Raw genomic sequence first — 26,099 nt, 5'->3', positions numbered from 1 at the left:
TGGATAAATGGAAAATTAGTTTGACGGTAGTACAACTTAATAAGCAGAAATGCAAGTACAGATGAATCGTTTCATTGTCAAATGATTACTTTAGTTACAATTAAAATGAGCTGCCACATGTTCTTCAACAACTTCTGCTGCTTCTTGCTATAAAGTGTTTTTCACCCTGTATTTGTCAACTGCTCAATTTAAGGCACTACTTGCAAAACAAAAATCAGTTCCACAGCTGCATATTGAGGACAAATAGTACAACACAATCCTCCCAAATGTCTGGAATCATCATCAGCAACAGTGGACTGTTTTTCCACACATGTGCAGCCTCATATCCTTCAAAACGTCCCAGAAGTTTCACAATTTTGCACAAAATACACATGTGCCACCAGGAAACACGGAGTTGTTTACCAAAGTATGTACTTTCTTGGAGCAGGAAATGCACCCGAGAGATGGAGAGGAACATTTGTCCACTCCTTCTTGAGGTCAGAAGAGAAGACCTCCACCCTAACATAGCACAGCTGGGATTCCTCAACATGTTGAACTGGATCCTGGGCGGACTGGGATGCACCCATTTGGAGAAAGACTGGATTGTTCCTCCTACACACTTGGCTTGTCAGTTTTGATTGGTTCATCTGGATTAGTATCTTTTTGTCAAGTCCTAAAATATATTACTCAAATTGTGTACTATGATGGTTGTTTGTTTCAAGTTAGGTTCCCTGTTTTATTTGTAGTTGCAGTGAATCAATTTTGAGAGTATGATAAAGATGAACAGAGGTGATCTAAAGAACCACCATATTAAGTCGAGCTCTGCAGCATGTGTGACAAAAGTGCTATCAAAATACCAAGAAGCATTCCCTTCCCCCAAACCACAAAAAGGGTGACCTGTGTGAATCACTGGGATATGAAATGTTGACTCGTGTTGAGGACATGATCAGCTGACCACTTCCTTACAGGAATGGTTTGTCACTTGCTCTTAAAACTGAGTTAAATAATCCACAAGGCAAAACTGAAAAGTCCAGATACCTCCTGTTCCCAGAGCAGCATTTATGTAATGCATCACTTAAATCTGTTTCAGAAATCAGGGAAAAAAACTTGGTGTTTGGATATTGGTTAAAATGATCAGTGTTGATCTGTCCGTATGCAGATTTAATAAAAGCATTTAATTTGCGTTTATTTTGGGTTGAGTCACAGTACAATAATAGTGTACATTTCAAACAGTAAAAACTAAGAGTCTGTCAGCAGTGTGTGTGTGGTTTGTGTGTCACGATGACATGTACGTCTAACTACACGTCACTGATCTACAGAGTGAATGCTTAGCATGATGATTCACGGGAGTGAGAGGACATTGGATAATGACTCAGACTTTTTCTTCCGCCACCAGTTGCATACAGCCTCGAAACTCTTATCCACTCACTGTTGACTCACTCTATAGAAGAAGTGAAAGACCAAATAGTTGCTTACAGATGAATAATTGAAAAATTTGACACACATCAGTGAAATCTCAACAGCTAGCATTCCAATTTCTTTAAACTGCCTTCCATGTCACGTGACCAGTCGTACAAAAGAGTAGGGTCTTGTTTTAGACAAATGTCACTTTTGGAAACCATCGAAAAAGATAACAATAATAGATGCAAAGCAGTGCATTGCATTACCCTCATAAAATCTCCTCTCTGAGGAGACAGTATTGATGCCTGTAATCTTGCACTGAAAACAAACAAGGGAAGCAAAACTAGAGATGTTGACAGAATCTTTGAGTTCCAAAGGGAGGAAAAGTCGTAGATTCTGACAGTTCAGGAAACGCTTGTTATAACCAGATATTCTGTGCCTCCACAGGGAGCAGCTGGAGGCATTTCATAGAATATATCCAATTTATTTCCTGATTTTACCAATGTAGCATCTGTTCACTAATGTTGCAATGATCTCTCTTTCACTGCGTCCCCACAGACTGACCCTGACACAGGTTTTTATATCTCTTACAGTTATAGCATAACTTGTCTGTTTGTAGAGCTGCTCAAAGAATTCTATTTTCTTTAACCCAAAAGTCTTTTATTCAGTCATCTTTTTCATGATCATTGCAGTTGTCTTCAATCGTTATTAACTATCCATTCACTTGATAAAGGGAGAATTTGAACAACTTTAAAGAGACTTATGATACATAAGATGTTCTCTGACTTCAAGGATGCGCACACTCGACATTAGCTCTGCTTTCAAGTCAGAGGCGAGTCCTACGTTTCTTTCTAATATATGATTTGCTGCAAATCACAACAGCTGCACTATGTTCTTGACACTTGTGTTTATCGATGCAGGTGACTGCCGCTTTAACTCTGCTTTGGGAATCACCCTGAAGTTCACTGAAACCTTCTCTGTTCACCGTTCGGTATCAGTTTTGTATTATTCAGATAAAGTTGTGTTGGATCATTGTTTAGTGGAGATGTTTAGTTTACCTGTTCTGCTAGTGATGCAGTAGATGATAGGTGTATGTTAATAACTCCCATGAGAAGAATATCTGACTCTAAGTTACTTTGATTTAATTTTATATATATACCCTTTTTTATTTTTATTTTCCAGAATGTTTTATAACATATTATTTACTCCTTATATTTCCATAAAACCACCCAAAACTATATTATATGTATTTTTAGACCAAAAAAATATCCAAAAGTTGAAAATAACTTATTCTTCATTATTTCAGTTACAGCCAGGCAGGTGATTTGGGGATGATATCTCTATATATAACTGTTCTCAGAACTGGACTCCTTTAAAAGTGTGGTTTCCACACATGAGCAGGAACTCTTTGGCTCACACGATGAACTATTATTATTACTAGATGGAGGAGCAAAGGTTTAGAGGGAAGAAATGAAAGCTTAAGAGGCAGCAGATGGATACTTGTTTATTTGCTTAAGAAGTGAAACCTGTTCAAGAATGCGTAATTAGAAATTTGACACATCTGATGCATGTCAACAATTCAACTTTTGGTTCCTTCTAGCAAAAGAATAAGCGTTTTGATAGACACTATCTGATTGTCCGTGTGTGCACATGTCATTGTTGTTACATTTCTAGATGCCAGTGGAACATTCAGCATAATCTCCCATGTAATTCAACTGTACACAGATGGTTTCTATGGAGACGGGGACAGTACAAGTACAAATAGATGTGACAAGAGCCCACTCAGTGTTTCCAAACAAATGTCAAAGTAGTGAAGCAATGAATTTTCCGTTATTGGAGATGATTTTATGTTGCCTGTAGATTGTTACTTTTTGAGATTAATTCCACCTAATTTAGTTGTGTATCATTTTGGTTTTTCTGTTATCTTATTTCATTCTTTTATTTTGCACTGATATCACAAAAAATCCAATGTTCGCAATAAAGTTGATTTTGATCTCTAATACATTTTCTAACTAAGGTCTTGTTTAATCTCACCGACAAATTGCTGAGAAAAGCACTTATGATTCAACAGACAAATGAACATCTACATCAGGGTCTACATCAGGGTCTGATTGACCATTGTTTTCATCTCCTACCACTCAAGTAATAGATACACACATTTGATCAATGTTAGAATCTTATTATGAACGTAGATTATTCATTCTAATTATATCTTTTGAAAAACCTCTATAACTCCTGTGCTAAGGATTTGTGCTGGCCAACTTCCGTTTGGCAGTAAGTAACAAGGACTAAAAGAAAACATACAGTTTGACATAATTTATCCCAGTTGATTTGAGTGTGTCGTACAACCAAAGGTACATTCATTTGTATGAATATAATGATAATAAGTAAAGCGTTTAAGTAAAGAAGTGATATGCGGACATGTTCAATGTTCTTCTGATAACAGCCACTTGAGTTGTTACAGCAATAGCTGTGACATTTCACTGTCAAAAACACTTGCTTTTAGGAATTCCATGTTTAATATTCTCTGTTTGAAAGAATGAGCGCCTCTTATGACATTACAGATAAAAATGCGAACAATTAAATCACATAAGGCATTACAATCAAATAATGTTTTTTGAAGTGAAAAGCTGACCCATAAGTATATTCTAACCCAGCAAATGTAAAGGCTGTAAAATGTATCAAACCTTTGCATCCGTCATTGATGAGTCTGTTTAAGCACATTATAAATGTAACACACTTCTACATCGTCACATTTACGTTCGTGCTTACATTTTTGCAGCATTTACATGAAAAAGAATGTGAATTTATCTCCCGCTATCTACCCTCCCTCCACGTTTCCGATCTTTGACACGTCCTTGCAAGGCTCCTGCAGGATTCCCGGCATATTTGAGATAGGATATCACTCACAGCACATTTGTTGTTGAGACACAACAACCCAGCATTGATAAACAGGCTGCACAATATATTGGTTCTAGAATAACTCAAGTGGAGAGTCAAAGATCTAATGGAGCAGGTGCTGCCCTCTGTTGGTGCCAGAACTTTATCAACCGAATATAAGACATGAGGAATGTTGCAGCTACACAGTCACAGGATGTTAACAGTTACATATACAGCAGAAAGCACACACAACTAAAGAAAGAATTGAGATACAAAAACACCCAGATGGTGCTTCCTGTGTTCGTCCTTGTGCCACAAATCTAATTTTCATCAAATGTTTTTCAACATTTCAAATCAAATGGACAAGAAAATAAATTCACAAATAATCTAACAAATATATTATTATATTTTCACACTTGGCCATGTTCCAAGTAGTTACCTCGGATATGGGAACTCGTGACTGGGAATGACGTCACAGTAGATAAGCTGCTGAAAACAGCATAAAAAGTGAAATTTGCACTCGCTTTGACCTGTAACATACATTCTGTAGTTTTATATGCAATTGTTTTGCAACAAAATCAGGTTTAAATTGACTCATTTAATACTCAACATTAATATTTTCATGATAATAAACTCTAGTCCCTTTGCGTGAATCTAGCCAATCACAGAACGCACTTCGCAATATTAACCAATCAAAAGCGACAAAAGGCGGGTCTTTCGTGTGACCCATTCATCATAACTTAACATTTTAATACAAATATATCACAGACATCCTTCTGCTGTCAAGCTAACTTTCGCTCGGGATTCTTCCCTCTTGAGACAAATGTACGGTAACTTCCCCTCAGGAGGAGGAAATTAACGTTCGGCTTTCAAATTAAGAGCATTGTAGCGTCTTCCTTGTAATCGTTTATTATCACGGTCATACTCTATAGTATTTAAAATCCACGTTAGCTAGTCATTTTTTTTAATGATTTATTAGTTCTTTTTTTTTATATCTATTGATTGTTTAAAACTAATTTAGATTCAGATTTTCAGCTAATTGAAAGGTCTCAGATCATTAAATATGGCAGGTTAAGGATTTTGTATATAGAATTTTAAATAAATCGATAATTAAAACATAATATTTCAGCTATAAATCTTATGACAAGGTCATAGATGACAAGTTCTTGATGCCATTAATCAATATTTATCTACAAACGATGACTGCAAAAGATCTTGAGGCTTTAATATCCTACAAAATATCACATTAGTTCAATATAGACTCTTTGAGAAATTATTAATTAAATCATATTTTTTAAATCATGTCAGACATATGATATTGTCAAAGATGGAAAATTTATGCTATGACTTGCATGGAGGTGAGGACACCAGTCTCATAAAATTATTTAAATCCTCTTTTTACCCAAGACCATGTGTGTGAAGAATGCTGATGAGCTATGAAATAACCAGTAGCCAGATGAATAAGTTACCCTATTGGGTTTATATATTTGTAAAACTGACATTAAGGAATCAATGCCTCACCAGCCATGAACCTCACCACATGTCACTTAAAGAAACCCAGGATCACACACCTGAATGACTATAGGTCGGTGGCGCTGACGTCTGTAGTCATGAGGTCCTTTGGGCGCCTCTTACTGCCGCAACTTAAACCCATTACTGCCTTCCTCCTGGACACCTGCCTCCAGAGCCAACAGGTCTGTAGTCAACCTGGCCCTCCACTTCATTCTGCAGCACCTGGAGACCCAAGAACCTTTGCCAGGATCCTGTTGGTGGACAGTGGCGGGCCGTGCATTTCACACATAGTAAGTAAGTAAGTAAGTAATTTATATTTATAGAGCGCTTTTCCAGACCAGGGTCACAAAGCGCTTATACAATCAAAACAATACTCAATAAAATATATGCTTAAAAGACCAAGACAACTCAGAGAATAACACAGGAGTTCCAGAAAATCAAGGTTGACAAATTCCGTGATTTTCTGGGACTTCTGTGTTCGTCTTATGTGTCTTGATCTTTTAAAGTATATATTTTAACTGTGTATTGTTTTTGACTAGTAAAGCGCTTTGTGACCCTGGTCTAGAAAGGAGCTCCCCCTTCTGCACTTCTAACCATCAGTCTTTTAAACTGATAAGAGTTTGCAGACGACACCACCCTCTTCACTGACGGGGATGAGTTCTCCTACAGGCGGACATTGATTGGCTGGTGTCCTGGTGTAGCTGCAACAACCGGGAGCCGAACGCCACAAAACAGAGGAGATGATTGTGGACTTCAGGAAAGTCACACCATCGTCCCTCACACTTGTAGACTCTCCACCCCTTCTCTAATCTGGACTTTAAGTGGGAGCCAACCATCAGCTCACTCACCAGGAAGGATGTTCAGATGATATCCCACCTATCAGCTATTATAAATGAACCCAAACTTACTTGAACTGTCCACATTTTCAAATTCAACCTGCACTATAATGCAAAAAAGTGTAATTTTTTATTTTTTGTTTTGTTTTTTCATGTTAAATGTTGCACAATTGTACCTCAGAAAATTCCTATTTGGTGGAACCATTCACTAATAATTGCCATTAAAAAGAATTCTGAATGACGTAGAGGTCGAGGTAGATGAAAGGTAGTTGACATTTAGGCTCACGTAAAGCAGAATTTAGAACAAAGATGATGAGACAAATACCCCCGTGGTGCTTGTCTGTACCCTCCATCTTCTATTGAAGCCTCTATATAAAGAACTGTTCAGAAAATACTTAGATAAGTCTGAATATTTAAGTTTGTTTGAAGCAGATGTTATCAGTCTCTCAGCTGCTGTCTGAAGTCTATCCTTATTGAAACACAACTGTAACACTAACGTTTAGCAGCTTTGCTAAAAACATGATTAAAATATAGACTTGTTATTGTTTTGGGGAGCACTTCCTCTTGTCGAGGCTTCACTACGGACAAGCGTTACAGACGAGCACCAAGAAGGCAAGATGTTTTTAGGTAGGTCTTTTGGACGAAGATGAAGACGACAACCACTGAGCGCTGGTCAAATGCAGCCAAAAAAGAAAAATGTGCCCTCATCAGAGGTCATCTGCAGGTCATTGCCAGGGCGATCTCTTTGCTGTTGTGTTCCCTAAAACCATAATGAAACGTTTCTTCTATTGATGGATCTATTCTGCGATAAAGAGAGGACACGTCATCATAAGAACTTTATTGAAACAAACAAGGTTTTAAGTCAAGTGAACTGAGTTTACCGTCAGTGGATGCAGTTTTCTGCATCTGGATCTAATGTTAAACAGAAGCATTCAGGTCAAAAGTCTGAGCTACGCTATACACGGTTTTCATCAACCAGTCCCTACGATAAATAGTTTTGGAAGAGGTTATTGCTTTGATCAATTCCTGGATCATGATTACACCAAATCCGGCCCCTAGAATAGATAAAGGGAAACGAGCTGGAATGTTCAATGGCAGCAAGTCAGTTGATGGAGGGACAGAGGAATATCATGCACTTAAATCATGCAAATATCATTCACATTGACAGTTTCTTCCTGGACTAGCGCCCTCTAGTGTCCTCAGAGGTAGTTGTGTGGAGACAATCCAAATCATGAAAGGACATGTGCAGGTTTTGATGTCAAGGCTCCAGAGTGATTTACACAGGAAGTACGTACAGTGCTATACTAGCGACATCCAAAAGAGAGTATTGTGCAACAATGTATCTTTCTTCAAAAAAGAAAGAAAGGAAGAAAGAACAGTGACGTGATACAATAGTCAAGATAAACAGCATAAGACAAAATTCTTGCATCAAATAACAAAAGGGACGTTGAAGGCACATAACTTCACTTAACAACAGTCCATTCTAAGGTCTAACACTTCAAATACTGCATGGCTTTGAAAGACTTCTTTCTGTTCCTACAACAATCTACTTACGATAACATATATGTTTTCGTCTTAATAGAAATTATTTCCATTATAATGCTATTTGTTTTCCTTTGAAAGGAATTGGTCTCCAAACTCCCTAATTTCCAAAAGGAACTTTCCCAAGGGATCAATACAGTTATATCTATCCATCTAGCTACTTATCTAAATTGAATTTTAAATATTACAAAATATTAGAATGTTGTCCAATACTTTTTTTAAGTGCATTATTAGACATATATACGACAACCAAAAATATATACATTTTTCTTTTTCTTTTTTTTTTCGAAATTACACTTCATCCCACATACTACACTTACAACATATACGAAATACTTCATAATAATCTCATAAAGACGGCCCCTATCAGCAATTCAATCTTTATTTAAACGATGATTTCAAAGTTTTGCTGGTGGGTTACCAAATCATTTCTAAAATAGTATGTAATATTATATTAGTTTTCTATAATATTAGAGATACAAACACTCTTGATCTTTTTTTTTAGGTTCAGAAGCAAACGGGCATATTACAGGCTTAAAAGTGGTTCTAAGTTGAAAAAATTAGGGAACTTATTATTTAAAAGACAGATTTAAAATATGACTGTTTAATTAAGTTATTACACTTTACTTGGGCAGGTCACTCTTCATTATTAAAAGGGAAGGTATTTCTCCAGGAGTAACTATAATAACAAATACACCAGTAACTTAATTGTAAAGAAAAGTCTTTCCTTTTTAAGATAAACAGATAATGTATAATCTATAAATACTTTAAGAAGATTTCCAACTGATGAACAGGAGCAGGACCCCTACATGGCAGCATGCTGAACATTCCAGGTGAAGGATACATTTGTGCTGCAATTTATTGTAGCTAATAATAATATATATTTCTATTCATTTTCAGCAAGAGCTGAGATATTACTATAAAAGTGCTACAATGCTACCTGTAAGCTGTTTAAGCACTTCTCCTTGGCAAGTCATGATAAATACATTATGTATAAAAAAGATCTATACAGTATATGTTCCTTATACAGGTGCTAAATACAATTGATAATTGAAAAACATAAAAGAACCTCGCCAGTGTGTTTGTATGCAGCAAATAACATTTCAATTGAGAATATTGACTGATTTTTACAAAGATTTCCAGAATGTATAAATAATGACTTTTCATATAACAGAAGGCCAAGACTTCCTGACTAAAGCCACATATTACTCTTTTAAATCTATCCTGATATGATGTGTTTATTCGGTTATAGCTAAGTGATGTTTAAAAAAATGTAATTCATCATCCTTTTCTTAATGCAGAAAAAAAAGGGTTCGACATTTCAAAAAGAGGCTATTAGAAAAATACACCGTTGTGTGTGCACTTAAATAACATAAATTAGACTAAAAAAGCTTATATTGACAAAATCAGTGAATTTTACACACATTCAAGTGCACAAGTTTAGAAGAAACCAAAATCAATGGAAACAACACAATTGTAGTGTTTTCATGTCAAGTGCATTCATCTTAAGTAAAGGGTTTTTGTGTGTGCTCTCCATATCTCCTGAGTATTGCAAGGATCATTGTGACAGTAAAGCCATTTGATTGACAGCAGGTCCAACATAAGCTGCCACTGTTTCGATCACACATGCAAGATTCAATATGCGATATTCATGCCGAGCATCTGTGATGCCTACATGTGAGCAACTACAGCAAACTGAACTACTCTTTTTAAACAACAGCACCTATATTTGCTGACCGCAGCTGCATGTTAAGTGGCTTCTGAATATTGGACCAGTTCTGAGCAGGATGTGAAGGATCAAGTTGTGCCACCACCAAACCTGAGATGATGTTGGATTTGAGTGAAAGCTCTCGATCTGACAACTTTTAAATGGTGATCAGTGGTTTCCCCATTTAGTGGAGGGCTGAGGCTCCTCTGTCACATGTAGTTAAGCAGCAAGAAGCAACTAAACACTAATACATGACTAAAGGGAAACTTATGTCGAACTCTCCAGACTTACATCTTTCAAATGTTGAAGTAATTGATGTTTTCAAGTTATTAAGTTCTCCCCTGTCTGATATATCTGCGGACGAGAGGTTACGAGAGTGAAGCCCATTATGACTTCACTCCTCCTCCAGCCTGCTGTAATCATGCCCAGTTGTTTATACATCAAGTCCTTTGGAGGTGGAGACTTCTTTGAAAACCCTCTGTGACAAACCTCGATGTTTGACCAATCACAGAAGAGTGGGTGTTACTGATGAGTAGAATAGAGCAGTCAAACATCTATTTAAGAGACACTAAAATCAACACATTAAGTTGCCCTTTAAGGATACACAACAATTCAATTTACGCTGATGGTTTTCTTGTTTGTTGTTTCTACACATGCTTTAGTTTTAAGGCCCACATTTGTTATTGAAAATAATTAATGCAAGTGAGCATCTGACCAGAAATGATCCATCCAAATGACACGGCTGTCCTGCACCTGACCCTGCTTCATCCTAGTACACAAAACACACACACCTTGAATATGATATCCCATCCTGGTAATCACATATATTCCCTATCATTATTTAAATTAAGTTTCATGTTGCAACTTTGAATTCATTCATCAGTTTAATGCTCCTCATCAATTAATATCAGGAATATTTCTGATTGTGTCAAAAATTTGTTATTGAATAATGATGTGACCGTTTGTCCTTTAACATAGTTTGACTTCTGCTCTTTTGTGAGCACATGTTACTTTCTCTGAAGAGCTGAGCAGCATTAGAAGACTGATTCAACCCTTTTAAGGGAATCAAATGGACGGATTACCTTCAAACAAGTGCTATTTGTTCAGGAAGTCAGATTGGGATTGAAAGTGAGAAAATGTAAATACTTGAAGGAGGACTTAAAAAAGGTTAGATTTCCAGGTTATAGATTCTCCTGAAGTTCTTCTCATTGAGTGAGAGCAGAGAGAGAAACAGGATGAAATAAAGAGAACATATCATAGCTCTGAGAAGAGAGTGTGTCAGTAGTTAAGTGGTTCAGTGGACCTGAACCGTTGGTCAGTCAGCTCTGCTGGCATTAAGCTGCAGCTATAACTGAAGTAGAATTACAGAGACTTATGTCTCTGTCTGTTCATGGTCATTCCAGGTTTCTGCTCTCAGACTGAGAGATGTTGAGTGTGTTTGCAGAGGTGAATAGGTCTCTTTGGTCCGTGGGGCTCTGGTAGTCCGAGGTCAAGTCTGGGTCCAAGAGTGAGGAAAGGGTGAGGTGGGACGAGCCTTTCTTGAGGCACTGAGAGTAGAAGTCCAGCAGAAGATCCAGCTTGTTCTCTATAGACTGAACCTGAACACACACAAACTTCAATTACACAGTTTAATAGAAGGAGTTTAGCCTTAAATTCACAGCGTAGGAACATGCTGTGACTTTCCCAAACAGGAGTTAAAATCCTTTCACTAAGTCTCTTCTTTCTTCTTTTGACCATTGGAACTTCACTTTCCTTTAAAGTCAAAAACATTTGGATCGAAAATAAAAAAAGCAAAACGTCACCTGTTTTTCCACCTTCACGACCCGTCCCATCATGCTCAACTCGTCCAGGGGATCCAGTTCAGGAGGGGTTTTCTCTCCTTTCTCGGGACGGCTTTTTTTGTCAGCCTGAACAGCACCTCGTCCAATGATTTGATCCACCCTTGACCACAGAAACAATAGACAAACTCAATAGCACTTACTGACTTAACTCTATTTTAAGATCAGGATAGGTAAAAAATGAGTGACAAATTAAACAACTAGGAGTGTTGAAGAAAAACGGGAGGGTCATGATGTAACAAATCGTAGTTGTCGACAGATAAGATTCTTTAGGTCTTATGAACATCGACTGAGTTATAGTAAGCTGTCGAATGGTCATGGAACCTAAACCTCAAGGATGGGTTCTTTGTTGTTTTTCCATTATTCTAAGAAGATTCTTAGAAAAAGAAAATCGCGACGCTGTATGGAGGCAATCTTTTTCAGGCAAACATTTCAGGACAACCACATTATAAGATATAATTTTGGCTCATTAATTGGTGCAAACGGTACATTTTCCTGGGTGAACCTAATTGTATGAATCACAATTTATTTTATAGAAGAAAATGATTTGAGACCAATAAACCATTCCTCGGCTTTCTTGATGAGGACACTCTCTATCTTCCCGTCACTCATGGGCAACACTCAAGTCATATTCCAACTAAGAACCATTAAGTAGTTTCACACTTTAGTGGAAAGCGTTCTAGTGAGATTCTGCAAAATGCTAAATATACACTTTTACATATATGAAAATGTACTTACCGCATCTGCAGACTCTTGATACGTCCCAGCATATCCAGGTGTCCAGCAGAGTATTGCTCTATGACGTCCTTCACATCATATGGACGTAATGTTTCCTTAAACTTCCTTTTGGCTACAAGGAACTTCAAAATCCTACAGAACCAGTCACACAAAAAACAAGCTTAAATGGTAAGCATGATTAATAGATCCACACAGACAGTAAATATTAGAAAACATTAGCTAAAAACAGGCTATCGTGAAGTCACAACCTTTAAAGTAACAAGATTAATTACCGTTAGGATGACCTTATCATTTACTAAAAGCCTTCTTAATAGTGCCAAGTCAGAGCAGCCACCAACCGCTACTAAACCGTGGCGGAATCATGACAACATCTTGAAGAGACATTTGTATTATGACAAATTGCTACTTCAGCAGTTACAGTTCTACGGAGAGTGATGTGCAGCACACACACCTCTATCATGCATATTGTTCTTGAGCCAGGAAGAGGAGGCTTTGTGTGGCTACATGTAGGACCCAAACTGATGACCATGCAGACTATTGTTTAAAAATTAAATTAAATGTTTACTTGAAAATGCAACTTTACAAATATCAGTAAAAAGAAGATAAATACAATTAGCAGAGAAACTTACTAGCATTCGTCCAAACGCAACAAAACTATATTAGCTTTCTCTTGAGGAAGCCTACAGTTGTGGGGACATTTTCCTTATACTATGTTTTAACCTCGAAAAACTTGTGGCTTACTTTTAATAAATCAAAGTGCACATGCACGTGATCAGTGGTAAATATTAAAAGATTGGTTCTGCTTGTGTGAGCCCACCTCCCATAATCTGTAGAAACAAAGCATGTTCCTTCCAAAGAAAATATACTGAAACATTAAATGGACACACGTGCTCATCTCACAACAATGATGGATTGCACCACAGTAGAAGAGATGGAAGAGTAAAGAGTGTGTACATGTTTTTAGGATATCCTTTCTTGAGGAAACATAAAATCAATATATTGTAATCAACAAGAACTAAAATATATGAAATAAAACTTGGTAATTATAACACAAAAAACATAAATGGGACATCACACTTAATTTCTTAATACAATATTTGAAGTCATACTTTTGGTACAGTTGGTACACTGCACCCAATGGCAGACATCCAGAAAAATAAGTGCTACAGTTTACTGAGGCTGAATCTGCGTATTGTATCAGGAGTTTGCGTGAGAAGGCCTTGTATATCTCTTTGTCACAAACATTATTTAACAATATTAGCAAAGTATCTTATTACACAAAAAAGTCAAGCTGGTGATATTTTTGAGCATCTTTTATTTTGCAGTTTGGTGCATATTCATGTGACCCAATGGGTCTCAGGTGCGGAGATAAAAGACAATGCTGGAGAAACTGGAGAAGAAGTTAATTTGATCTAAATCCTCATGGGATTCCTTTAAAACGCTGTTCATGAGACAGCTTTCATTTTGCTTGGTCATGTGAATGTGACCCAAGACAACCCCAGACGCTGCAGCACCACGATTAGAAATAATGCATATAACTGTTGTTGGGAAAGGAAATGTCATCTGCTCCCTCAAAATGCAAGCAGTAAATGTTTTCGCAAGTCAGCAGAGGTGCGTTTCTGATCATCTTCGGTTACACCACTGGATCAGTACATTACAAATGACTGTTGTGCTGACAGAGGGTCGAGCAAGTGAAGGTCAATGCAAGGAAGATTCTTCTAAATGTTCAATATTGGATGAACAGGCTACTGTCAATGTGTTCTGTCTGTCTCACAAATCCAATGATCCAACAGGAACTGATGACACAAACTAAAAAAAATACTAGCATGTTTTATATGGAGACTGCAAACATAAACACATTTTCTCTTCCATGCAGTATTGGATTTAACATGAAATACAGCAAAGAAAGAAATGCCCTCATTTCCCTCCCTCACCTATCCCTCTTTACGTAAAATGAACAATGTGCACATTTTATTTGGGCGCTGATAAAATGCACATGTCTCACTGAAGTGAAGTGTCAGCAGTAAAACACTGGTGCAGAATTTGGTGCTACACAAACATTAATCATGAGCACTGTGTGTGTGATCTAATGTGTGTGTGAACACCTGCTGTACACACCTGCACTATCCAGGAACTCCCTTTCGTCTTTTGTGTTCAGCTGAGTAGCAGAGTAGAGATCATATGAGCTAAATTACTCATGGTATTCTCTGGATTAACACCAATACACCTATATTAACAAACCACACATAAAAAGTAGGTCTGAGTGTGTATGTGTGGCCGTGCCATACCACTGTCAGTGCGCATGAGCGAGACTTACACTAATAGATTGGGATCTTCCTCAGAAAAAAAGTTTAAAATGTAGACTTATTTCACTTTTTACTCAGCCCATTATCTCTTGTCTTGTCTGTTTCACTCCTGCGTTCTGCTGGCTGTATGTATTTCAAACTGAAGCTGTGATGTACAAAAAGGTTGTTCGTAATAACAGAGATACTGTGTGTTTTATGCATTATATTGACTGAACATGCAGCTTTACAAACTTATCACCCTTTCATCACTTACCTTTAAGAAAATGACAACTTTTATTCATAATGCAGTCTTTGAGCATCCAAGTATTGAGCTTTTACACGGTTTTAAGACAAACATACCGAAGAAAGTATGCATCCAGGAAAAATGATTAATGAAGATATTATTGTCAAACTGATGGTAAGAAATAAACCATTAATCAATTAAGACTCAAATCATGCTTCACCTAACATTAGCTGTATGTATTGCATGACCATGTTTTTGAAAACTACTGTACATACGATACTACGCATGATACATTTTTCTTTTAATCTTTTCTTTATGGGACAAATCGTAAGAAACACAAGTGTCCTCCTGAACCACTGAAGCATTTAAGCTAAAATACAGCCACTGTTAAAGGTACTGGCACACTGAAGTACCCAAGGATATGAATATTGTGATAATCTGCTTAAAGTCTAAAGGTTTTTTAAAAGTGAGTGATGTAAATCACCAGCTGACCTGACAGCTCTGATAAGAGTCTTGACAGCTGGAATAACGTCCTCCATTGCCACATCACAGTAAGGTCTGTCTTCCATGTTGTCCTCTCCAACTCCCTCTACTAAAAAATAAAGAGAATAGAAATGTAGCATAGTATAAAGATACATTTGTGTCTGAGAAGCTACACACCATCAGCAGGAGGTCGAGGTTTGAGACGAAGGGAAGTTCTGAACCGAGTTCTGTCGTTGAAGCTCCAGCTCTTCTGAACCTTACCAGGGCTGGTGGTCTCAGGGACATTTTCCTGACTAGGTGAGTTTCTCACACTGGGGGAGGGCGGCAGTGGTGAGGCCTTATTCCGAATTGTTTGAGAAGATCGCATATTATTCATCCTGATTCGATCCCTGAAGCCGATTTTACTGCTGTCAGGAAAAACAAAACTATCAACAACCATGGCCACATCCCTGTAATCAGAACATCTACAACTTCAGAAAAGTCTAAGTTGAGTTATCCTGGGGGCATTTGGAAACCTCAAGATGGCTGCTAAGGCATTAAAAGTAAAATAATGTTAGTAAATTGCAAGAGACAGAGAAGTAAAGATTGTTGAGTTTTGAAAAGACAGTGGACAAACAGATGCAGACATCGTCTTTTGATGACAAGAGACAAGGACTTTCAACACAGTGGAAACTCAATAATGGATCTAAGACTCTCTGAAGTACAGTATTCCTGACAACAAAACAAGCAAATATCAGCATTAAAGCCCTGCTACACAAACTACACTGTTCCACTCACCTCAGCAAAAGTGTTGGATCATCTATTTACAGTTGCAAAGCTATTTCTAACGATGCTGTTGGAACATTCTCACGAGAGCACTCCTGCTGTGTAGCCACTTACGCGTCACACTCTGTCACAGACCCATAAAACAAACATCATGCATGGGCATAGAACAATTCTGACTGACTTGCTCAAACCTCCATTTTACGACGATATATTCTTTGTTATACGTGACTGATAGGCGAGCACTTGAATAAAAAATGAAGGAAGTCATTTCTGTCGTTGAAACACTAATAAAAAGGAAACATGGAGGATAATAGTGATAGTGTTCAACACCTACATGATCTGGATTTTTTAATAGCCAACAATTCCCGAAGTCTATTTAAGTGGCGTGCAAAACAATTGTGGAGGTTTATTTGAAACCCTATACTGCACGTTGTTGGCACAAAAGTTTGTCTGAAAAAATAAATCATGCTGATTTAGGCACATTCTTGGCAGAAAATAAACAGAATTACAAGCACGGCGCAAAATGATGATAATGCTTTAATGTTGTTTAATCTTCACTCACTTAACTAATTTGAAGTTTTCACCAGTTGGTCTTTTCTATGGAAAATAATATAAAATACTGTATATATATACTTTGTATAATACAATGGAAATATATAGCACATAAAAATTAAAATGTAATTAAATAATACTTTCCAGAAAATTTCACAAGAATTAACCTTTTAGACACCAGTTTTTTCAATTGGTTATCAATAAATTGCTGATAATGTCAAACATTAATCCAAAGGGATCCATTAAAATGATTTAATATAAGCATCTTATATTAGCAAAGAACAAAGAAACAAGAAAGGAAAAGATGGGGCAAGATTTCCATTACAGAAGCATGAACATCAAGCACAAAACAGGGATAACTTAACATTTTGCAGACCATATTTTCACACCAGTCCAGATACGTGTGTCTTCTCTGCGCATTAATAATTATTCTCAAACCTGACACTGGTGGTCTCCAAAATGTTAAGTGCAACAGGCAAGACGCAAAAAGCTTAAAAGGAGATGGAGGAAGTTTATTATTGGTGATGCACTTGCGTGCACCGTGCACAGGCCATTTGCCTTGGATACCTCTGCTTGCGGCCTGCATGTATCCGGAAGAGACCTCGCTTTTTAGAAAGGAGTTGACTGGGGAGACAGACAAGTCAAAGGAGAGAGGATGAGGAGGCAGAGGATTGAATGAAGGGGGTAGCTTTGATCTTGGCCCCGACCAGGTATCATGGCCCCTCTGGGATGAAAAACCATTGAAGAAAAACTAGTGACTGTGCCAAAAGTGATGTTTGGTGATGGAATTATCAAGCCAGCCAAATTTTGGATATTTTATTACAAAATAGAGACACATCAAAATTGTATTCTAACAATTAGGAGGAAAGAGGTCATGAAAATTAAGCAGGTATAGTTAAATTGTATAGTTCCTCAGCAAAAGTGATAACTAAATGTATATTATATGTAAGATGAATTATTCAGTTGGCTCTACCTGGGCAGGTATTTTGTTTAGTGTACTCACAAGTCTTGTTACTGATATTTTTGAAGTATGTTTTGATTTAAGTACAGTCATTCGGTTCATTTTAAATCCTATGATTGCTGATCATGATAAATGAGAAGGGCCCCTCATCGAGCTACCACCTTACTGTGGTGGAGGGGTTTTTAGGTTCCAATGATCCCAAGATCTGTGTCATGGGTTTCATGCCCCTGGCAGGGTAATCCAAGGCAAACAGGTCCAAGGGAGGAAGCAGACATAGAGTAGCAAAAAACTCTCATGATGACAAAGACAAATGCAACACAGTTTCCCTTGCCTAAAGGCGGGGTCACCGATGGCCTCTACCATGGTTGCAGGTCTAGGGGTCGGGCTCAATGACAAACAGTGTGGGTTCGGGAACCAGTGCTCTTGAAAGGGGTTAGACACTTTTCTACTATGAACCGGCTACTGCCCGTCTCTCGAGCATCTTAGAGTGTCACCCCTTTTAGGACACCTCAGGAAAGTTGCTGGAAAGTGCCCTGCTGGGGGACGTCAACATGGCCTGAGTTGTCTAGGGCATGTCCTACCGGTGGAAGACCATGAGACTTAGGACACTCTGGAAAGATTAGTTTTGCGGGCTAACTTTAAGGACTGAGCTTGAGACAGAGGATACCGTTAAGGAAATAAATGTGATTGGGCCTATGTCTCTCAGCTGATCTGGGAACGCTTCATGGTCCCCCAGGAAGAGCTGTATAATTTAGATGGGAAGAGGAAATTCTTGGCTTCCCTTCTGAACCCGGTTAGGTGGAAGAAGATGAGATAAATGGGAAGTAGAACACAAAGAATGGAGACACATTTTACCTTAGCTAGCTACTAGCTAGAGTGGCTTGGCTATTTTTACATTTCATTTTTATTTGAGTTGAATTTAATCTACATCTAGTACTTTGGCTTCAGCAGAACAGTAGTTTTTAAAGTCTGTCATCCCCTGGCTAAACTTCGAACACCATGATTCTTTAGTGTACAATTAAGATTATACTCCTGATTAGAGGAGGTCTGCCCAGTTTGAAAACAAACCTGCATGGAACTTCTGTCTTCCTGAGAACAGATGATGGATGTAGAATTGGACGGCATGGAAACATGGAATATGATGGAAACATAGAGAAAGGGAAAAGAGGAACGCAGTAAGAGATATGATGGAGGTGAAGACAGTCAATGGTACACTCCACAAACAAAGACAAAGAGGGGACATGGTGATCACAAGCCAGCATTAATAAAAAACATTGTTAGCAACAAAAAACATCTAATGTTAAAGCTCCAGGACTCTTGGCTTGATCTGACAAACCTCCAGATGTATTTGTTACTATGTGAGCATTTCCAAACCACCTGTCTGTGTGAAGTGAAGATGTGAGAGGTTGATGGGTCCGTACCTGTCGCCCGACAGGTAGGGTGCGCTGTAGGGCCGCAGCCCTGACAGCAGCGTGTGGTAGGAGTTGTGGAGCACCTTCTTGTTGTTACGCTGTCGCTGGAGGTGACTGAACAGTAGTGTCAGTTCCCTGACACCCACGTGTATCATTAAACAAAACAAAACAAAAATAGACAGATGACAAACAAAAAGGAGTAACACATGAGAAATAAATCACAAAAAGGCCAAGGACATGGTCCTGACACTCAAAAGAAGAGGAAAAATGGACCCCAAAAGAACATGGTTTAGAAAAATATACATGAGATTTGTATGGGCCCCTCCTTTTGAGCAACTTTAAATTAGTCAGATTAATTCAAACAAACCATATGAAACCAAACCATAGAGCAAAAGTAAAAAATATACTCAACATGGGAATAAACTCTACGCAGTTCTCGCTCTTTTCTTCATCTCTAAACGTATGAAGAAAACAGTTATGAAGATTCTACACTTCATAGTATTGTTAATTGTGGAAGAGATGGTTATTACATATAGTATTGTATTAAATAAATAAACTATTTGGAAATGAGGTGATTAGTTTCTTTTGTTTTTCAAAAAATCATTAAACTAATATGCACTGATCTAACTGGTATAAGGATAATTAAGGAGGACACATACCTAAAAGAAGGCAACATACTGTCGTAGAAGTACCAGGTAGCAGTCAGATATGAATGTTTTGCGTCAGTAGAGTAGAGACGCCAAGCAGCCTACAAACAAACACAAAAAATACAAAATCGTCCATAATGATGTGTGTAATCATTGATATTCATTGTAGTTATTTATTTAGTTCATATTTAACAGATTATTTGCTAAAAAGAAATATGAAAACGTATATATGATAACCTGTATGAGGTTGGCGGCTGGCATCCTCCTCTTTTCAAAATGCTTCTGTCGGTGCTGCTCCTGAACCTTCAGGGCAAATCCTGACCCCAGGATTCCCTGAGATTAGATGTTATAATAAGACTTTAATTTCTCACAACAGCATTATCAACAAGACTATAAAATGGATTCATCAACTTACAGCAGGAAGAGCAAAGAAGGAAACCCCCAAAAGAGCAAAGCCTGCAGCCAGAAGGCGTCCTTGCCAGGTATGCGGAGTTTTGTCCCCATAACCGATAGTTGTTAGCGTGATCTGCACATAGTTACCCGTGGAAAACATTCATGTTTGCTAAATTCCCATTTATTAAAACAACAATATTTGGAAATAACCATTACTTACTTACTTACTACAAGTACAGCAACGCATTTTAGAAAAAGTCTGAAGGGAAATCTAAGAAAAAGCTGAGAGACTCGAACAAAAAGGAGTTCAAACTTGAAAAAAGACTATAAAAAAGCTATATTGACATTAAAATGTTATATTAATAAAACAAAGGTTTGAATTACAGTGGCCGACAGAGCTCACAAGGAATGCAAACACCACAACGAATACAAGCCACAGCTCACAAACATTAAGCCAAAAAGGAACAAACAGACTCCAGGTTCAGGACTTGTTTACAGACAAGATATATAAAGATAGAAAGAGAAAGATATAAAATGAAAGAAATTGAAAAGTACATAAACGTGATCTAACGTCCTGAGTGTCACAAATCATCAAAATTTTACGGTATACCTTTTTTTCCTGTTATTATTTTGTTAGCTTCTTCATGTTCACCTTTAGGTTTACCTTTACTTGTAAATAAAGATGATCAAAGTAAAGCAAGGTGTATCAATTACAGGCAATGGCTTTATACTTTCTCTATTACCAGAACTTGTTTTGTCCATTTTGTGGAGTCAATCTTTCGACTTGTGTCTTACTGTGGCCAGTGTGGAAAACATGATTTTCAAACGTTTTGTTTTGTACATGTACTTCTGGTCATACAATATATATTACAATATATAGTTTGCAATGTTGGGAAAGTAAACTTTCTTTGTGAACTAGTTGAGTTCACAAATTTTAAATAGACTAGTTCAGTTAATAGTTCATAATTCAAAGTTTTCAAAAGTTCACCACTCCAAAAATGAACCGGTTCATAGTTATTTTTTTCAATGTTTGCTATAAGCATTTCAACAGCCCATATACTGTATTAACAAAGAAGCAACTATTATATCTGCTTTAACATGAAAAATATGCAATATTAACCTTCAATGTCAGTATTGTAAGAAAACACAGGAATTGTACGTGGTGTTAAAACGCTTCATTTTTCTGGAGTTGGAATCTTGTTTACCGTAACCACATCCTCTCTGCTGTGACTGTTCAAACATCTTGGTTTGTCACAATCAAAAATCTCATCCCTCCTAATGTTATGTATATATATTTGGGGAGTGGGAATCGACAACATTAAAGGATGACACCTAATCACTTACAAAACTGCTTCATTTAGGACGTAGATTGTGTGCCTTGTAGTCGAAAATCAGCATTAACACTTTAACAATGCTTCTGCATAAACCGACAGATCCTGTCACCACAAACAAATCAAATCAAAATTTCACTATTCAAAGGTTTTTCCTATCTAGAAAATGTTAACATAGTTAGAGCTTTTTGCTCATATTGTTGTCATTTCTGCACTGAAAAAGTAGAATGAAAGCTTATATCTGCATACCTTCATATCCCAAATGCTCTTTTTTAACTGTTTGTCTTGTCAAATATCAGAGCAACAACATCCTTTTATATAAAAAAAACGTTTAACAGTACTCACAGTGCCCCACCAAAGGGAGTCTGCATAGGTGAGGAAATCTGAGTTAACGTCTTTTTCCGCCAGGTAAACGAGGAAAGAAGCAAAGATCAGGACCAGGAACCCGATGTACCAGGCTGTGATCAGCTCCTGTAAGGGGGCAGAGCTGGCATTAATCACAACTGTCACTCAGTTTACTTGCTACTATCATTATTGGATAAAACCCATTATCGTCACATTTGGCTGTCTCTGCTCTGCAGAGACCTGCTGGATGGCTGATGCATCAACAGATCATCATTATCAAATCAAGCCTGACTCTGACCTGCTGGTGTCTACTCCCTATGTAAGCGCAAAAACTAACTGCAAATTGAAAAAACAAAATGACGTTTATTGCTTGATGGCATGTTCTACAAATGACGCCTCATCATACTGACACTAATTCACAATTGTATTTACAAAGGATAGACACAGGTCATGTATATATATTTATCTATTTGAGTTAATTAGCTGCATGTATATGTTTTATCATTATTTATTTCCTTTCATATTGTTATTCCTTTTCCATTTCACTTTTGTTTTTCCTAATTTTAGTAGTTTGTAGGAATATCACTGTGCAAATGATACATGGTTCTATTGTCGTCAATAAACATATTATAGGGGATGGTGGGGTGGTTCCAACCTTGCTATGAGCATATACAACGGAGCCCAAAAGTTTCCATGTGCCTCCTCGTCGGTCCATCCGAACCATGCGTAAGATCTGTAGAAAGCGCATGCTACGCAAGGCTGAGGTGGCAAAGATATTTCCCTGTGTTCCTGCGGCAATGACCGCCAGTGACGCCACAAATACTATGAAGTCTGTAGAGGAAATCAAAGGAAGAGTTGAAAGTTAACATGTAGTCCTCATAAGCATGCATAACCTTAACCAGAGACATATGCCACAAGCACATATGTGCTTTATACGTCCACTAACCTATGACACAAAAAGGCTTCCTGGCAAATCTCAGTCGCCCCTGCCAGCCCCTGTATCTGCAGCAACAGCCGGAGGCCCAGACTCTGATGAAGTATTCCATACCAAACACTACGATCATCACAAACTCCTGAAAACACCAGACATAATTACAATTAAACACACAGACATGACAATAAGTGGTATAAGTCACACACGGCTCATTTGCTGCTTCTAAACTAAGCCGTGTAAGCATTGCTTCTGACATTTGAAATCTTAAATGCAGTGTTCAGGTTTGTAAGAAGGCAAGCGCGGAAGCACTTAGCACTCCATGAAGTACAGTGCCTTCAGCTGATTAAACTGTTTCCACTTTTGATTGGAAGAGGTGACATTGGTTTACCTACACTTTGACCTTCTGTACCTCAGGTTGTCACATTTACTTCCTCCTATCAGCAATTCTGTAAGAGCTACTGTTAACTGTCTAACTAAGTGCACTAATGGCTTATAACATGCTAATGGAGGAGATCAATTGATTGGGAACCATGAATGTGAAAGATGTCAATGGACTCACTGGTAAACAGATAGAAAGGTTCAATACAACATAGATAGGAAGAGGTCCAGAATAAAAAAAAACAGCAATCCATTACCTTTCAAAAAAGCAGAGGGAGTACATAGAAAGAGAGAGATTATGGGATGGCTATTGAGGATTAGTGGATCATGTCTAAGATTTCCTGCGCAGTCAACAACACATGAATCCTCTCCCGTGCTTACTAGGCTCTCAAGGCCTCTGCTGCCAAACAAAGCATTTTAGTAGCAGGCAAATACAGGAATGAATGTGTGCAGAAGGACACACTATAAAGTATACGGTTGCTGATGCCATCGACACGTAGTGTGTGTTTGAAGGAGATCAAAAGTAATTCTTACCAGAATGAACAGGCCTTGGTTGGCGACCTTCTGATGGTCAGGGATGGTGGAGAACACAGAAAGGACCAAGCAGCTGAACACCAGTATAAAACTGAAAAATTAAAAATTGAGCACTGATAAGAAAGCACAGTGATTTCCTATTCATGTTGATTTGTCATTTGTAAGTATATATATATATTTTTTTAGAATCCCTTATTAGTCCCGCGAGGGGAAATTCAACCATTCACACATACTGATGGGAGTAGGCATGCACACTTGCGCCAAGTTCACCATCAGGAGCAATCAGGGTGAAGTGTCTTGCTCAGGGACACAACGACACAAGCTTGTCCGGAGCTGGGATTGAACCTGCAACCTTTTGGACTGCAGGCAACCACTCTACCATGTCGCCCCATGCAATTAAAGAGAAATAAATAAACATTTTAATGAATTTAAGTGGAGCAAAAGGGTCCAGTTTTGTTTGTTTGATTTGGTCCTGATGAACAAACCCATGCACACAGATAATTTAATCTTAATTTGCAGTTACAAAACACCAACTAAATTTAATTACTACTTACTCATCCCATCCCAACAATCCAGAAAACCATGGCCAAAACATATATTGAAAATGTATGGCATCTCCCTTGGAACTCTTTGAACTCAAGGGCAAATTAGTCTACACCACCATTATTGCGTCATAATGGACTCCGCTCTCATAACCTCTCATTCGCTGAGATTTCAGATAAGGCATTACTAATTACTACAAACATAGGATCATCATGATGAGGGACTTACAGCATCTTTGAGAAGAATACTTAAATATTTGAAAATAATACTTTTTAAAAGAATCTAGAAAAAAGTTCAGTATATACAGTATATATATATATATATAAATAAATGTATATATATATATATTTATTTTTTTGAACAGTGTAAAAATTTAAGATCAAGATTTTACTCTTCACACTAACTCAGGAAAATTAGAATATATGTCATTGTTCAGGTCTTTTCTGCCTGAACTTGTTTCTACATTATTTTCATATATATTTCATATATTTTTTCATATATATATATATATATATATATATATATATATATATATATATATTCATATATTAGTTAGCATCATTGTATGACTGTGCCATTAAACAATCCCAAGGTTCTCAATTGCATTCATGACACCATAATATACACAATGTAAAACCTTGAAACCTTTTTTACTCTTGAAACTTTATGTCATATGTTTCCATTCTGAATTACCCAACATAATGTAGCAATCCACTGGACCCGTTTGTGTGATGTATCCAGGGCACGCCAAAAGGATTAGTGGTCAGCATCTTGTGCAACTGTGTTCAAGTATTTTTGGACTACAAACGTTCAGGATTAGACACAATGGAGGCCTTCTTATTAGTAATGCGTTCAAACATTTAATCATCCTGCGGTATGCTAATAATCTTTTGAGAGATTAAAGATAAACTCTTTCATAAGTAGAGAAAATGAAAAGAATTTATATCAGAACCAAACAAGATATGATTATACTTCACAAAGTGAATTTCAATTGGGATAAATTTTACAAAAACATTGTAAACCAGCATTGTGCTGCATCACATATTAACTAACCACTACATGAATAAACAGCCTACAAAGAAAGGTCAGGGGACACGTTGAACTCATATGGTCCAGCAAAGGAGGGAGTCACATTTCTGTTGAGGCCGCAGCTTTACCTTCACCGACAAGAAATATCAATTAAGTCGCAAACACAAGTCATCACATCAGCAAGGTTAGTTTAAAATGTACTCGTCAGAGAAAACATTCAGCAGGAATGATGTACGCAGTATAAGGCTCTATTCAGAGTAACCTCAATTTCTCTTAAGGTTTCCCTAATTTCCAATAAAAGCAGTCCACAATACTACTAAACTGCAGAAGGATTATAGGGTAATCCAACACAACCAATGTTTACTAATTTTTGTGCCCATTTTTTTTTTTAAAGCTTTCCCCCAGATAAAGATGATATAGTGTAAATGAGTTGCATCCACTAGTGACTTTGCATAAAGCACCCCCTTTATGAAAAGTCACTTCAATGTCTTTGTTTGATGTACAATTGATGTCCCATTTGTGTGACCATGTGTTTACGGTACACACAGTTCTGACATGTGTCTTTAATAAACACATTCATATCGGATTCCCATGAGGTCACGCTATTTTTTCTGATCGCAGGCAGAGGGCAACTACCATGTGTAAATATATACACAATAACCGATCCCCCTCTCTTAAGCGTACACACACACAAACACAACTATTGAGCAGACTTCACTGAGGACAAACAGGTTAAATGGCCAAAGAAAAGCTAGAAAAGCTAGCCACCCCCTTCACTTTATCCTCTTTGGAACCCTTTACTCACACCTATGTTCTTTGTCTCCTCCTT

At 37.5% G+C, this 26,099-nt stretch overlaps 1 protein-coding gene across 5 annotated transcripts in view; it reads right to left on the bottom strand.

Annotated features, from left to right (window-relative positions):
- Positions 1-9,097: 9,097 nt before the first annotated feature.
- The window catches only part of kcnq4 (potassium voltage-gated channel, KQT-like subfamily, member 4), a 35,519-nt gene continuing 18,517 nt past the window's right edge, over positions 9,098-26,099 (bottom strand). The window contains exons 2-16 of one of the 5 annotated variants that reach the window (XM_087787910.1): positions 23,699-23,789; positions 22,799-22,925; positions 22,508-22,683; positions 21,853-21,978; positions 20,199-20,309; positions 20,021-20,116; positions 19,796-19,884; positions 19,146-19,271; positions 18,793-18,813; positions 17,331-17,387; positions 15,624-15,853; positions 15,456-15,555; positions 12,435-12,566; positions 11,661-11,799; positions 9,098-11,456 (exon numbers count right to left, since the gene is read on the bottom strand). In XM_087787910.1, coding sequence (XP_087644036.1) covers positions 11,253-11,456; positions 11,661-11,799; positions 12,435-12,566; positions 15,456-15,555; positions 15,624-15,853; positions 17,331-17,387; positions 18,793-18,813; positions 19,146-19,271; positions 19,796-19,884; positions 20,021-20,116; positions 20,199-20,309; positions 21,853-21,978; positions 22,508-22,683; positions 22,799-22,925; positions 23,699-23,789 — 1,825 coding nt within the window. In that variant the 3' untranslated portion in view covers positions 9,098-11,252. The remainder of the gene's footprint in view (positions 11,457-11,660; positions 11,800-12,434; positions 12,567-15,455; positions 15,556-15,623; positions 15,854-17,330; positions 17,388-18,792; positions 18,814-19,145; positions 19,272-19,795; positions 19,885-20,020; positions 20,117-20,198; positions 20,310-21,852; positions 21,979-22,507; positions 22,684-22,798; positions 22,926-23,698; positions 23,790-26,099) is intronic. The other 4 variants (XM_087787906.1, XM_087787907.1, XM_087787908.1 and 1 more) reach the window with 4 other exon arrangements.

This window comes from Callionymus lyra, chromosome 3, assembly GCF_982586985.1.
Source record: "Callionymus lyra chromosome 3, fCalLyr1.hap1.1, whole genome shotgun sequence".
Classification (NCBI taxonomy): Eukaryota; Metazoa; Chordata; class Actinopteri; order Syngnathiformes; family Callionymidae; genus Callionymus; species Callionymus lyra.
This window is presented reverse-complemented; position numbering and strand designations above follow the sequence as displayed.